Source organism: Xenopus tropicalis, chromosome 3 (genome assembly GCF_000004195.4).
Source record: "Xenopus tropicalis strain Nigerian chromosome 3, UCB_Xtro_10.0, whole genome shotgun sequence".
Taxonomy (NCBI): Eukaryota; Metazoa; Chordata; class Amphibia; order Anura; family Pipidae; genus Xenopus; species Xenopus tropicalis.
In genome coordinates, this window is record NC_030679.2 from 48,533,977 (window position 1) to 48,547,390 (window position 13,414).

At 44.9% G+C, this 13,414-nt stretch overlaps 2 protein-coding genes across 2 annotated transcripts in view; one reads left to right on the forward strand and one right to left on the reverse strand.

The window, feature by feature from the left end:
- Nucleotides 1-503: 503 nt before the first annotated feature.
- The window catches only part of LOC101734576, a 39,429-nt gene continuing 26,518 nt past the window's right edge, over nucleotides 504-13,414 (reverse strand). Inside the window, exons 14-18 of the mRNA XM_012959852.2 lie at nucleotides 7,015-7,188; nucleotides 5,254-5,404; nucleotides 4,548-4,672; nucleotides 3,054-3,187; nucleotides 504-2,083 (exon numbers count right to left, since the gene is read on the reverse strand). Coding sequence (XP_012815306.2) covers nucleotides 1,800-2,083; nucleotides 3,054-3,187; nucleotides 4,548-4,672; nucleotides 5,254-5,404; nucleotides 7,015-7,188 — 868 coding nt within the window. The 3' untranslated portion in view covers nucleotides 504-1,799. The remainder of the gene's footprint in view (nucleotides 2,084-3,053; nucleotides 3,188-4,547; nucleotides 4,673-5,253; nucleotides 5,405-7,014; nucleotides 7,189-13,414) is intronic.
- LOC105947391 (mucin-1-like) lies at nucleotides 7,747-13,148 on the forward strand. The gene is made up of 2 exons (XM_012963493.2): nucleotides 7,747-8,728; nucleotides 12,088-13,148. Exons 1-2 carry the CDS (start codon nucleotides 7,966-7,968, stop codon nucleotides 12,681-12,683), a joined length of 1,359 nt encoding a protein of 452 aa, XP_012818947.2. The 5' UTR covers nucleotides 7,747-7,965; the 3' UTR covers nucleotides 12,684-13,148.

Sequence of the window (13,414 nt, forward strand, 5' to 3'; positions counted from 1 at the left end):
CAGAACTTTTTGATTTAGCTGAATATGGAGTCTTCCACAAAAGATTTTGCCAAATATGAGTATATGAAAAATATATTGCATATTAAGTTTTGAGTAAAATAATCATCTGTGGCATGATCAGTTAATCACATCTTTCAAGGCACACGAGTGAGGAACAAGAAAACGTGTGCAACAATATGCTCTGAAATAGGAATAATAATAAATCTGCCCCTAAGTGTTTGGATTCAGTTCAACTGAACACTTCCTGTAATATGTGAATTGGACCTTGAATTTGGTGCATCACTAGTTAAAAGCAATACATATCTGACATGGATTATGCACTCTTGTATTTTCTGTCTGATCCGTATCTTTGTAGGAAAGCCAAAAAGCAATTATAATATATAAATGAATATATTTGTGTTACTTGGGCACTTAGAGCAGGGCTTTGCTGAAGTCTATATTTACTTTTACCTTGGCAGTATGGCACTCACCACAAACAAAAGAGAAGGAATTGTGTCTCTCAGTGCAGATGAACCATTACAATGTTTATTGTTTCTGTTTTCTTTTATGGAAATTCAATTATTTGTAAATTGGCTGTATTTCTCTTGACAATTGTGTGCAGTGAATATTTTAAGAACATTTCCAGACATATTTTCTCCACTTCCATTCAGCTTCTTTCCTTTGATATCATGTAAAGCCTACATTTCCCTACTGTGTATATATGTTGGGCATAGCTCCCCCACTCCCCACACAAACCAAACCATTTGTATTGCAGAGTTTCTATTGAAACCAGCAGTGCCATCTCGCCATTGGCTGCTAGACTGAAGAGTGTGTTTGGCAAACAGAGTTGAGATAAACTGAGCATGCTCAATAAGCCAAGAGCCGATGTCAGTTCCTAAGGGAGGGGTCCCAGTGGGTCAGAGGAGGAGAAGGAATCCTAGATTAAGCGGATGCTGCAGCCTTAATAATAACCCTTAAACAACAGGAGTGGCAGGTATTTAAAGATTTCAAAGAGGCTGTTCACTGATTACATTTTTTGGGGGGGGGGTTTACATGTCCTTTAAGACATATAGTTCCTGTTAGTATTTCTATGTTAAATATTGGTGTGCCATGAATGTATTAGAAGCCTTTCTGCATTGTTGCTGTTTGATGCACTTTAATAAAATATTTCAGGAAGAAAACTGTCTCACTGTGGTGAATGAATTTTTTGTTAGTATATATCAGTCAATTCAGGGTTTGTTTACCAAATGACTCCAACTGATTATGGCCAAACAGATCCCAGTGCATTGATCAGTACATTAGAACTTGCAGCCACTGATTTGAATAGAAGTGACATACACATGCACACTTGGTCACAGGATCTCACTTCCAGCTTCAATAAAATGTTGGAGTTTTAATGTACTAGTCTATACAAAGATGACCAGGCACTAGAAGATCCTTTCATTTTATGATGTCACATTAAAAAACAAGTGAATCTTTTCCCAGATATGCTCACCAAAGGTACCTATGACGGGGTTACAATGTCAGGAATATGAGCCGTCGGAGTAAGGACCCCCTCAATGATCTGATGCAGTTCCCAATCCAACAGGGAAATAAAACCAACCCGATCGATATCTGGCAATTTTTGGCCAGATATTGGTCAGGTAGGCCTGTCAGAGAGCCCCATGCACAGGCAGATAAGGCACCGAATGGGTCTGCTGAACCCCAATCAGCAGCTTCAATCTGCTTGTGTATGGCCACCTTAACTGACAGTAATAGTCAACAGCCTGAGCGCTATAACATTTTTTGTGTAGAGTACTGGCAAAAATATTAAGTGATTATTAGTGGTTTATTTTATTTCTATCTATGTAAAATCTTAGGAAAGGTATGTAGTGGAAGTTGCCATCCAGATGGAGATCAAATGCTTGGCATAGGGTGTCAAACTCCACTGGATTAATGGAGACCTTAAGAGCAAGGAAAACTGCACAGATTTCCTTAAAGGAGACTTGACCTGTGCCTCGAGGATCTCTCTTCTTCATAACACATTTGATTTCTCTCCAGTATTTCACAATATCGTTGGCAAGTTTCAGCTGAATCATTTCCACTTGATTTATCTTTTTGGACCCTTCAGAAAGAAATGGGGAGAATAACCATTAAAAGAGTATTGTAAAAATTCAGCTTGGCACACTTTCCAATAGAATTGGGAATATTCTGTGTAAGAAAACTGCAAGGTAGTTTGGGAAAATATTTCTGCCTCTGCAGGGATAAAGAAATATGGTATGGTGATCCAGTCCATAGAATCCATGAGCAATGTGTTTCATCATATTCTGGAAAGGTACCGAGCTACTCTATTAGTGTATGCCAGTAGTGCGACCACTTCTGTGTATGACCCTGCCTAAATTCTGCTAAATCAATGCACAGCAGATAGTCAACTAATCCAATGTCATGAGGATAATAATGGTAGATAATTAGGCTGCTGCTGAAGGTTGCAGGGGCTCATTGCTGCACCACAAAGTGCAATTTTCCACTGCAATCAAGCATGTTTTTTCACCCACAATGCATCATTCCCCCCCCCCCCCAATTCCAGTGTTGTGCTTACCATGGAAGCTGTGCCTAATATATGCCTGATATGATTAGTGCAATTATGCCTGCATTGGTGTAATTAATTTCTTAAATTTGGAGTGTGACTGATGTGCTTGGTGCAGCCCAGTCCTTCCTGCCTCCAGTTGCATTTGCGCTTATTGATGCAGGGGAATCCTTGAGCTGCTGCCACCTTTAACCCAGACAGTAGCTCCAGGGTTCACATAGGGCCCACATGTCACTCACATGCCTAATGCCAGAAAACACGCCAACCCAGTGTATTTATATTGAATAAGAAATGTTCTCGCAAAATTGCTGATTGTATTTTAGAACATCTGACTATGAGAGTGCCTGGGGGATGGAAGCTGGAGAATGTGCGGCACAGATGACGGATCACATATAGAGGGAGAAATTCAGTAAGATTATTACATTATTGCAGCAATATGAACAATATGAACATTAACCAAATCTACCACCAGTGCATTTATCCCACAGTGCAATGTAGATATGCTCACCATAATCCTCTGGCTTCCTTAGCCTTATAAAATGTTTCAGTAACTTTTGCAAGGAAATTGCTTCAACTGGGAAAGTGACTGGCAAACTACTCCATAATTCCTGCAGTTCCTCTGGCAGCAGAATAAGGTGCATCCTACATTTAAACAATACAGAAATAAGCTCCTTTGGGGCACACACACATGTAAATCATGTAGAAGCTCTGTAAAGTTTTGTCTAACGTCAAATTATTAAATTAATGCAAGGTTGGGGTTATGTAAAAAAAAAGTTGCATTAACACTATCTATACTTAAATAAATTACTTAAATTACTTAAATAAATATATTTTTTCACACAGATATACCTGATTGCACTTTGGTACCTCCAGGGATTTGTTTCATGCTTGTTTTGCCCCTCAACTCTTTATATTTAAATGTGGCTCACTGGTAAAAAAGGTTGGAGACCCCAGTGTAACGCAATCCCACCCTTATTGTGTATCGTTGTGAAGTGATGCATTCTGCTTTCCATAGTGGGTGAAACACAGATTCTCTGGAAAGCAGAGGGACTTCGAGTTACAGAATGTTTACTAATATTAGTTAAAAATGTTTAACAAGGAGGTAGCGACCACTTGTCTTACACATTTCTGTTGTTTGACATATTTAAAATAAAGGCTTGCTTTTTGTATCCCTGGGATAAGTGTAAAACCCACAAAAAACACTAAAACAAAACTTTGCCATCTAAAAGCTGTTGATCTCCTGTAGAAGTTAATGAATGTTGTCCTAGGCAAATTGTAACAATCTTTATTTAATTTGTGGTTTTAGAGGTTTCCAGGGTTTTTTCATTTGTAAGTCCACAATGATTTGTGGGAAAACCCATGAAAAATGTGTCGTTTTCGTTTATTTTCCGCATTTCAATTTGTTCATGCTTTTTCAATTCGGATCTTTTAATGACTAGACATTTGTAGTTTAGTGAAAATCTGCCCCTAAGAGTTCCTGTGGTAAAGGTGATATAAACCCTACCAAAAGCCTATCCCAATGTACCACCTAGTCGACATAAGGTAATTTAAATAGTGTGTCTATGCTCATGTTCAACATGAGTGCAATTAAAAGGGCTTCTGTTGAATATACTTTCTGCCTATTGTTTAAATAAAGAAGGAGCTATGTTTTTTGTTATTTCTTGAGCTAAATAGGGAACTTTCCTGTTTATTGCAAGGTAGCCAACCAGATTAGCAGTGCAGACATAATACCCAACCATAATGGACATCTGGTTACCTGTAAGCCAAAACAGTTATAAAAAGGGGTGAATAGTGGGTGTCTGTATAGAGCCCATTATCTCTAAATAAACTAAGGCCTAGGGCACATCTAGTATATTCTCTGCCTGCATTTTTTAGCCAAGGGGAGGAGCACCACAGGGAGAGTTCAGTTCTGTCACTAGCAGCCAAATGTGCATTGTCACTGCGGCCATTCCAATGTGAAGCAAGTAAGTTAGTTGTGCATGTTATTCAGATATATGTTTACCGCATTAATATGGAATCCAGTTTCTCCTTATCTGCAGTACAGTCATCATTTCTACAAGTGCTGATAAAAAGTTTGCAGAACTGCCAAAATTTATTTTGGAGAAGGCCCCAGATGACAGAATTCAGCTAAAATAAAAAAAAAAATAAAATGTTCTTATTAACAAATAATTTTGATGTTCCAGAAGCTAAATATATAATGGTTTCACTTCAATAACCCCCACCAGTGTACCTCTGCCCACCACCAGTTATGTCTGCCTATGGATGAACTGTTCCTATGCCCAGCAGATGCTAAATGGGCAGCAGGCCAGATGAGGTGGAGTCCACTAGGGCCGGGGTACACTGACATTTTTCCCTGTTCCCCAGCACCCCAGCCTGACACTGGTTATTTAGTTGAACAAAAGTCAACAAATATAACCAGTGACAGGCTGGGGTGCTGGGGCACACAATCTCTATGTTCATGGATTCTAAATTTGCTAAAACCTAAATACGGTAGTACTTACTTTTAGTATTGGCCAGGTTTTTACTAGAGTTCAGTGTTTGGTTCTACACTGGAAACAATGTAAGATAATTACAGTAAGTAGCTACAGCATAAATATTCCCCTCATGACCATCTTTCAGTAGCTCCCTGCAATGTCACATACACCTAACCAGCAATTCCACTTCTACATCATGGGACCTATGAATTTGTTTCAGGACAAATAACTCGCCTCTTGCAGGTCCCTCCGGGATTGTGCGTGACTGTACTTTGACAGATCCATTTCAATACTTTTGTGGTAGCGGATTTTATCTATTCGATGGCGGATTTTAATCAAAGAGGATAGTTTTTCTACCTCTTCTATCAATTCTAGAGGTGTGGGCCTGAAATTGAAAATTGACAACAAAATTAAAAACCAATACATTATAATATTATACTGTAACACATTAAAATATCCCTCAAAGACACATTCACCTGTTTAATGTACAGTCACCGCTGTGTAAGAGCCTTGTGCTTATGCATGTGATAAATTGACCTTACTGGTAGGGTGGTAGGGCCCACAGGGGCAAGTTTATGTAAAGTGCTGGGTAAATGTATCAGTGCTATATCAATTAAAAATAATAAATTATAATAAAAATCATAGGAGGGTTCTAGACACCTCTGAGCCTTATAATACATATAATGAGGAAAAAAGGCTCTAAATCATAGTTATTAAGACAATTCATATTCCATTTTGGATGACTTTTTGTCCAATAATTTGTGTCACACTGCCATCTGCTGTTTTGTTCACTAATTTTGTATATTGTAAAAAGTAGGAGCTACACTCATATACACAAGTATGATGCAAAGGGTTATTGTTAACATGCACAGTTAAACACGCTTAAGGAAAAATAAGTCAAGCCTCCCTTCCCAAAAACAGTCCTAAGATGATGTCTATGGTGAGGTACGACAAGCAGAAGTCCAAAGTGAGGTCTTGATGGCAACATTTTAAAAAGAGCCTTGAATAATCACAGTTCATTATAGTTAAACAGCTTAAATTTTTAACATAAATCAATCATTACACACACAATACAGTAGAACAGTGCTGTCCAACTTCTGTGGTGCCAAGGGCCAGAATTTCTCTAGCATACATAATGGAAGGCCGCTAATGGAAGCCAGTTTTAAGCACTCCCCCTTTTTAAACTGCACCCACTTCAAACCACACCCATGTTATCACAAGACCATGCCCACATTAATGGCGGTAGTGCAGCAAAAACCCAAATGCTTGGTGCTCACTGCAGGGATATCAACCATCATTCATATGTGAAAGAATTACATTATGTCATATTATGACACACCCTTAAATCCATATGCCTCCTCCTCCCCTGTGGATAGCACAGCAACCCCCAGCATATAATTACACACCTTAGGGACCATTTAATGGCTATTTCCAACTGCTAACAAACTACCAGAACAAACCTCTGCCAGGTTCACTTCCCACAGGCAGCATAGGGCAGGCAGAGTATGGCACACACAGGCAGTACTCTGCCTGCCCTATGCTGCCTGTGTGGGCCATACTCTGCCTGCCCTATGCTGCCCCTGTGTGCCATAATCTACTTGCCCTATGCTGCCCCTGTGTGCCATAATCTACTTGCCTTACCCTGCTGTGTGTGCCATACTCTGCCTGCCCTATGCTGCCTGTGTGTGCCATACTCTGATTCTTTATAGTAATATTTTATTTTTAGGTAATCCAGTGGGCTATTATGCAGTTGCAGGGGGCCCAGATTGTGGGGTCTGACTGTGAAGTCTGCTTTCTCTTTAAAAAGTCCCCCATCCACAGCCACAGTTGGTTTGGGATGGTATTTGCACCGTGAAATTGGAATTGTTAATGATTCCCAATGCTTATTTGATGCTGCTGTACTACACAGTTGCTAGCATGTTGTACTGTTACTCTACATTTAAGAAATACAAGTTGTTACTTAAAGTTACATACAACCCAAACTGCAGAATTTACCTGTCTTGAATGAGAGAAAGGAATTTTGTGTAGGATAAAGAGTTGGAATTGTGCTGTGATAGGATAAGGACCAGGTTCCTCATGTGCTCCTCAGTTAGTTCGATTTGCATTTTCTCCATTATTGCTTTGAAAACCTCAAAACTGACAAATCCATCTCCTGTTCCATCATTTTCCCTTGATTATAGAAAAAAATCCAATCATTAACATTGTAGCCAAGTGTTGCCTAATCTGAATATTTACAGAAAGGCAAACTTTTACTTTTTTAATTTCAGGGCTGGCCTTAGGATAAATAGTGTCCGGCACAAAATAGTACAATGGGCAACCTTTGGCAATGTAAAAAGCAGAGTGAAGTGTGTGTCTGAAGGTTCATTTGTATAGTTCATGATATATCTAGTAATGGGAAGCCTAAGTGTGCTTGCCCACTGGTCTTCAAAATGTTTCCCCAATAATTCAGGCAGATTCTTCTCCTGAATGGTAGGAAATTTCTATGCATTTTAAGCCCTTAAAGGTAATAAAGTGACCATAACCCAGTCACCATGGTAGCCTGAAACTTATTTTATTTAGTGTTAATTATTTGTGTTATATGCATAGAATAAACAAGGGCATGCAGTATCTTAGGAATCAAGCTTCTATTATAGGGGTAATGTAATAAAAGGTGCAGTGGCACACGAGGAGATCAGTCGGCCGCGATAAATATTCACTAATGCGGGCGACTAATCTCCCCAACATGCCATCCCACCAGCAAGAAAGTCTGCCCAGCGACCACCCAAGTGGGGGGTGGTGGGCCATGGCTGCCGGCCAGTGAGCTGGGAGCGTGTCAGGTTACTAGGTAACCCCTGCACCTATCACCATCCCTCCTCTAGTACCTCATGTCAGAGAAAAGTGATTCCTGTCAGGGAAGAAAGCTCTTCAACTTAGAAATGTTCAGAAGTTTTCAACATACTCACAAACATGTCTGGTGGTCCGGAGATCGATGCCCTCCTAGCCAGGGTGAAGGAAGCAGCCATGAGAGATGGAGGTACTTGGCTTCGTCAAGCCCTTGAAGCAGCCAGCGCATCTGATGTACCTAGGACTGAGGCAGTGACAGCAGCCACGGGGTCCAAGGGCCGCAGATCCAGGCCGCCCACCCGCCTCAGCCCAAGTCCAGTTGGGGGAAGGAAACGGGCAGGCAAACGGCGACCCCCCCCCTCAGCATCCCCACAGCCTGCAGGCTCTCCTCCAAATGCAGCCCGGACACGCAGGGCAAGCAGAGCCCCAGCAGCACCTACTAACCAGCCTGCACGACCTGAGGGTCCAACTGAGCAACCCGCTCTCCCAGCAAGCCGGCGGCGCAGCAGGAGAGGATCCGGACCGGCTTCCCCCACAAGCAGACGAATGGCGTCCCCAGGCGCTAGGACCCAGCCTGCTTCTTCGGCTGCCGAACGCCATACTGAGGTTCCTAGGCGCGCGCACCGTGATGACGTCATTGCGCAAGATGGCCGCCGCGACGTGCGTTCCACCGTGCGTTCCATGCGTTCCACCATGCGTTCCACGCAGGAATCAGCGCACACAAGCAGCAGAGAAGCCCAGGATCGCCCCTATTCAGCTTCACAGCAGGGGAACTACCTGGCAGAAGAGGATTTCAGCGCCTCATCCCCTCCATACACACGGGCAGCAGAATGGAGCCCCCAGGGTCTTGATGACCTACCCGAACTTTCTCCCACGGTCCAGCAGCGTGAGTATATGGCTCAGGCCTGGGGTGATAGCGGGGGTAATGCCGCAGAGGGTAACATTCACCACATGCTCCGCATGATTTTGGACAGGTTACACACAGACCAGGGTGGCACGTCTTCTGACGTTAGCTGGGTGCCCCAGGCTTCTACCTCAAGTCCTGCCCAGTCCACACACACTAGCATAGTCTACCCGGGGCCGCGGAACCTCCATCAGTTATGCGAGTCCGCCCCCTTGGGGATCCATTTAGATCAAGCGACAAAAGATAAAATTTGGGCAGGTCAGTTCATTGATTTCTTTGCTATTTTACCGCCCGAGAAGGATTCGCTAGATAAACCATTCCGCAGGATGGCGGAAGGGGAGGAAAAAGCAAAGAATGCGCTTCCAAAAACCTTTGGGAATTGGCTGCAAGCCTTCACTATATACGCTAGTGTGTTATGCGAGAAGCTTCCTGAACACGGGGCCCCGCTGTTCTGCTACCTTGACCTTATTTGGTCAGCGTATAAGATTTATAGCAGCAACTGTTGGTTGCGATATGACGAGCAGTTTAGGCGCAGGATGGCAGCGAGGTCACACATGCGCTGGGATTGCCAAGACATGAATTTATGGCTTTTGATCATGACCCCCAACAGGCCTGTGCAGCCATTTCCCGGGCACCCCCGTAGCCAGGTGCCATCTGATGCCTCAGGAGCAGCAGCTACCGCTGCCAATAAAAGAGGCCTATGTTGGCTATACAACGAAAGCCACTGCAGGTGGTATTCAACGTGTCGTTTTCGACACGAATGCTCCTTTTGTGGCGGAATGCACCCAGCAGTCAGGTGTTTCAAAAAAGCCAAGGCCGGAGCGGCAAAGGCAGCCCAGCCAGCTACCGCTAAGGGCGAGGACGCCAGTGAGCGTCCTAAGGATGGAGCAGTGGCTAAACCACTACCCCAATAGGAGAGAGGCCCTGATCCTTAGGGAGGGTTTCCTTAGAGGATTCTGGATTCCATTTACCCCTTCAGACCTACCTTACAGCGCTGACAACTTGAGGTCAGTTCAGGATAGCGAGCACATTGTCTGGGAAAAACTCAGTAAAGAGGTTCAATGCGGCCGCATGGCTGGCCCATTCCCAGATCCTCCCTTTCACAACCTCAGGGTCTCCCCGTTGGGGCTGGTTCCCAAGAAGGAACCAGGCAAGTTCCGCATGATCCATCACCTGTCATTCCCCAAAGGGTCATCAGTGAATGACGGGATTGACAAGGACGAATCCAGGGTCCAGTACACCTCATTCGACAAGGCCCTGGAGTTGGTCAGGGAGGCTGGAAGGGGGGCACTCATGGCAAAGTCTGACATAGAATCGGCTTTCCGTTTGTTACCGGTGCACCCGGACTGTTTCCACTTGTTAGGCTGCACCTTTGGTGGCTATTACTTTGTCGACATGTGTTTACCGATGGGATGCTCCATATCCTGTTATTATTTTGAGTTGTTTAGCACATTCCTGGAATGGATGGTTGCGCAAGAAACGGCTTGCAGGTCACTCCTACACTACCTAGATGATTTTTTATTTGTTGGCCCGGCACAGTCAGATCAGTGTGCCAGCTTATTGAATTCATTCAGGGACCTCATGGCCTTCATTGGCGTCCCCGTTGCAGAAGACAAAACGGAGGGGCCAGTGACGGTCATTACGTTCCTGGGTATCCAAATTGACACTGTAAGGATGGTTTTTCAGCTCCCCAAGGACAAGCTGGAAGTGCTGAGCCGTCTTATTGATAGAGCAGTTACAGCTAAGAAGCTGACCCTAAAACAGGTCCAGACATTATTAGGGCACATGGTTTTTGCATGTAAGGTCATGCCCATGGGCAGAGTCTTCTGCCGGCGCCTGTCTATGGCCATGGTGGGCGTTAAAGCCCCCCACCATTATATCCGCATCTCCAAGAACCATCGGGAGGATTTAATGCTGTGGCAGTCCTTCCTGGCTGAATACAACGGCATGACCTGCTGGCAAGCGGCAGCGGTGGACAGCCCTGACATTGAGTTGTTTACCGATGCCGCCTCCAGGGTGGGCATGGGGGCCTTTTTCCAGGGTGAATGGTGTGCAGAAAGGTGGCCCAAGACCTGGGAGGGATCTGATCTCCTAAGGAACCTGACATTTCTAGAACTATTCCCAATCCTCGTAGCAGCCTTCCTATGGGGGGAGTCACTTAGCAACAGGCGTGTTATTTTTTGGTGCGATAACCAAAGCGTAGTACACGTCATTAACCGTCAAACTTCTTCATCCCCACCGGTGCTGGAATTATTACGGGCTCTTGTCCTACAATGCCTTCGTTTGAACATTTGGTTTAGAGCCCGGCACGTGCTGGGTGTTAAAATCAGTATTGCTGATTCTCTCTCCCGGTTTCAGTTCATGGAGTTCTGGAGGCTTGCTCCAAACGCATCACAGAGGGGTCATCAGGTACCATCACACTTGTGGGACATTGCTTCCAGGAATTTGTAGAATATATATCCAGGTCATTAGCTCCCTCTACGTGGCGGGCGTATACCAAGGTCTGGAGGGATTGGTTATCGACAGCTGACAGGGAGAGGGGAATACAAAGTCACACCAGTCGAACAGTAGCTACCTTTGCTTACCTGCGGGCTCTCAAGTCTCTGCGAGCAACTGGCAGTACAGCAGAAAGGAATTTGGCTGCATTATCCTTCCTTTTCCAGCTGTTCCAGTGGAAGGATGTCACAAAGGAATTTGTGGTTAAAAAAGTACTGAAGGGTTGGAAAAGCAGTGTTAGGGGTAGGGATATCAGGCGCCCCATTAGCTTCCACATGTTGTCCCAGCTAATCTCCTCAGTGCATACAGTTTGCCATTCAGCATATGAATCACATCTGTTCCGCTTAGCTTTTTCTATCGCCTTTTTTGGGGCCTTCCGCATTGGGGAGCTAGTATCCCCATCCAAAAACAGGCCGGGAGGGATTCAGTTTCCGGATGTGCACATTGGTGACAGACTCATAGCTATACTGCTCAGGCAGTCAAAAACCGACCAACAGGGAAAAGGGGCGAATGGTCACACTGTGTGCAACAGGGGGAGTGGCCTGCCCAGTAAGTCTAGCCCGCCAATACTTGGCGTTGAGACCGGGTATACCTGGTCCACTGCTACTCCATGCTAACGGCACCCCACTGACCCGATTCCAGTTTCTAGCCATTTTCCGATTAACCCTGAAAACACTGGGCATAGCCCCCTTCTCCTTCCATACCCATTCCTTCCGAATAGGGGCGGCAACCGAGGCTTGCAGGCATGGGTTCAGAGAGGAAGAGGTCAAGCGCATAGGCAGATGGCAGTCCAAGAGATTCCAGCTTTATGTACGCCCTCATTTGTTGTAATTTTTTACCCCCAGGTACGCCCAAAGCTACAGTGTGGATTCTGGGCCATTCTTATGTTTATTGGGCAGCGAGACGGGCATCCATTCGCAGTTACGGCAGACAGCTTGGTTTCCCTGAAAGTACAGTACGTGCCCGTTGGAGGGGCATTAGGGGCCTTTTGTGGCAACAGATCTTACCGGAATTTCTTCAGCTCCAAGGGATAACAACAGGCCCAAAGGTAATAGTGATCCATGCGGGGGGGAACGACATGGGGATGGGCAAGAATGCGGACCTCATACATTCCATTAGGCAGGATCTGGAGCGTTGCTCCAAGTTTTTAAGATCCTGCGTTCTGGTTTGGTCTGAGATCATACACAGGCGCGTATGGCGTCACGCCAGGAATCCCCTAGCCATGGAAAAGTGCAGGAAAAAGCTCAATATGTCCGTTTCAGCGTTTGTAAATACCATAGGTGGGGTAGTTGTTAGACACAGGGAAATGGAACAAGATGGCCCACACCTACTTCGAGATGATGGGGTGCACCTTAACCCAATTGGATTAGATATATTTAATATGAACCTCCAATCAGGCATTGAAACAGCGCTGTTGATGTTGGGGCACCAATCCGGCTAGGAGTAGCCGAATTGGTGGTGGCGGATGGCAACATCTGACAGCGTAGTCTGGAGATATATTTGGTGAGTTAAGCGGCTGGTCAGCAGCTTACGGCTGGGGCCAGCTGCAGGAGACTCCTGGTACAGCGGGGTTCAATTCGTGCCTGCCGGGCCCCCCGGCAGTTGGCATATTTTGTTATGTGGTTTTTTCATATATATATGTTTAATAAAAGCTGTGGCCGCTAATTTATCCACACAAATGTTGTTGTGTCGTTATTATGAATGTTTGAGCGGCCACAGTGGCACTCCCAGCTCATCTGGCCTTTTGGCAGCCAAGTCTGCCCAGCGACCACCCAAGTGGGGGGTGGTGGGCCATGGCTGCCGGCCAGTGAGCTGGGAGCGTGTCAGGTTACTAGGCAACCCCTGCACCTATCACCATCCCTCCTCTAGTACCTCATGTCAGAGAAAAGTGATTCCTGTCAGGGAAGAAAGCTCTTCAACTTAGAAAAGTTCCCCTCCCACCCACCCTTCTTCAAGTGTTAATTTGTTATTATTGATATGTCTGTTTATGTTTATCGCATGCATAGGTTCTTTATTGTCACAGCTTTTATTTGGCGGATGGCAACATCTGACAGCGTAGTCTGGAGATATATTTGATGAGTTAAGCGGCTGGTCAGCAGCTTACGGCTGGGGCCAGCTGCAGGAGACTCCTGGTACAGCGGGGTTCAATTCGTGCCTGCCGGGCCCCCCGGC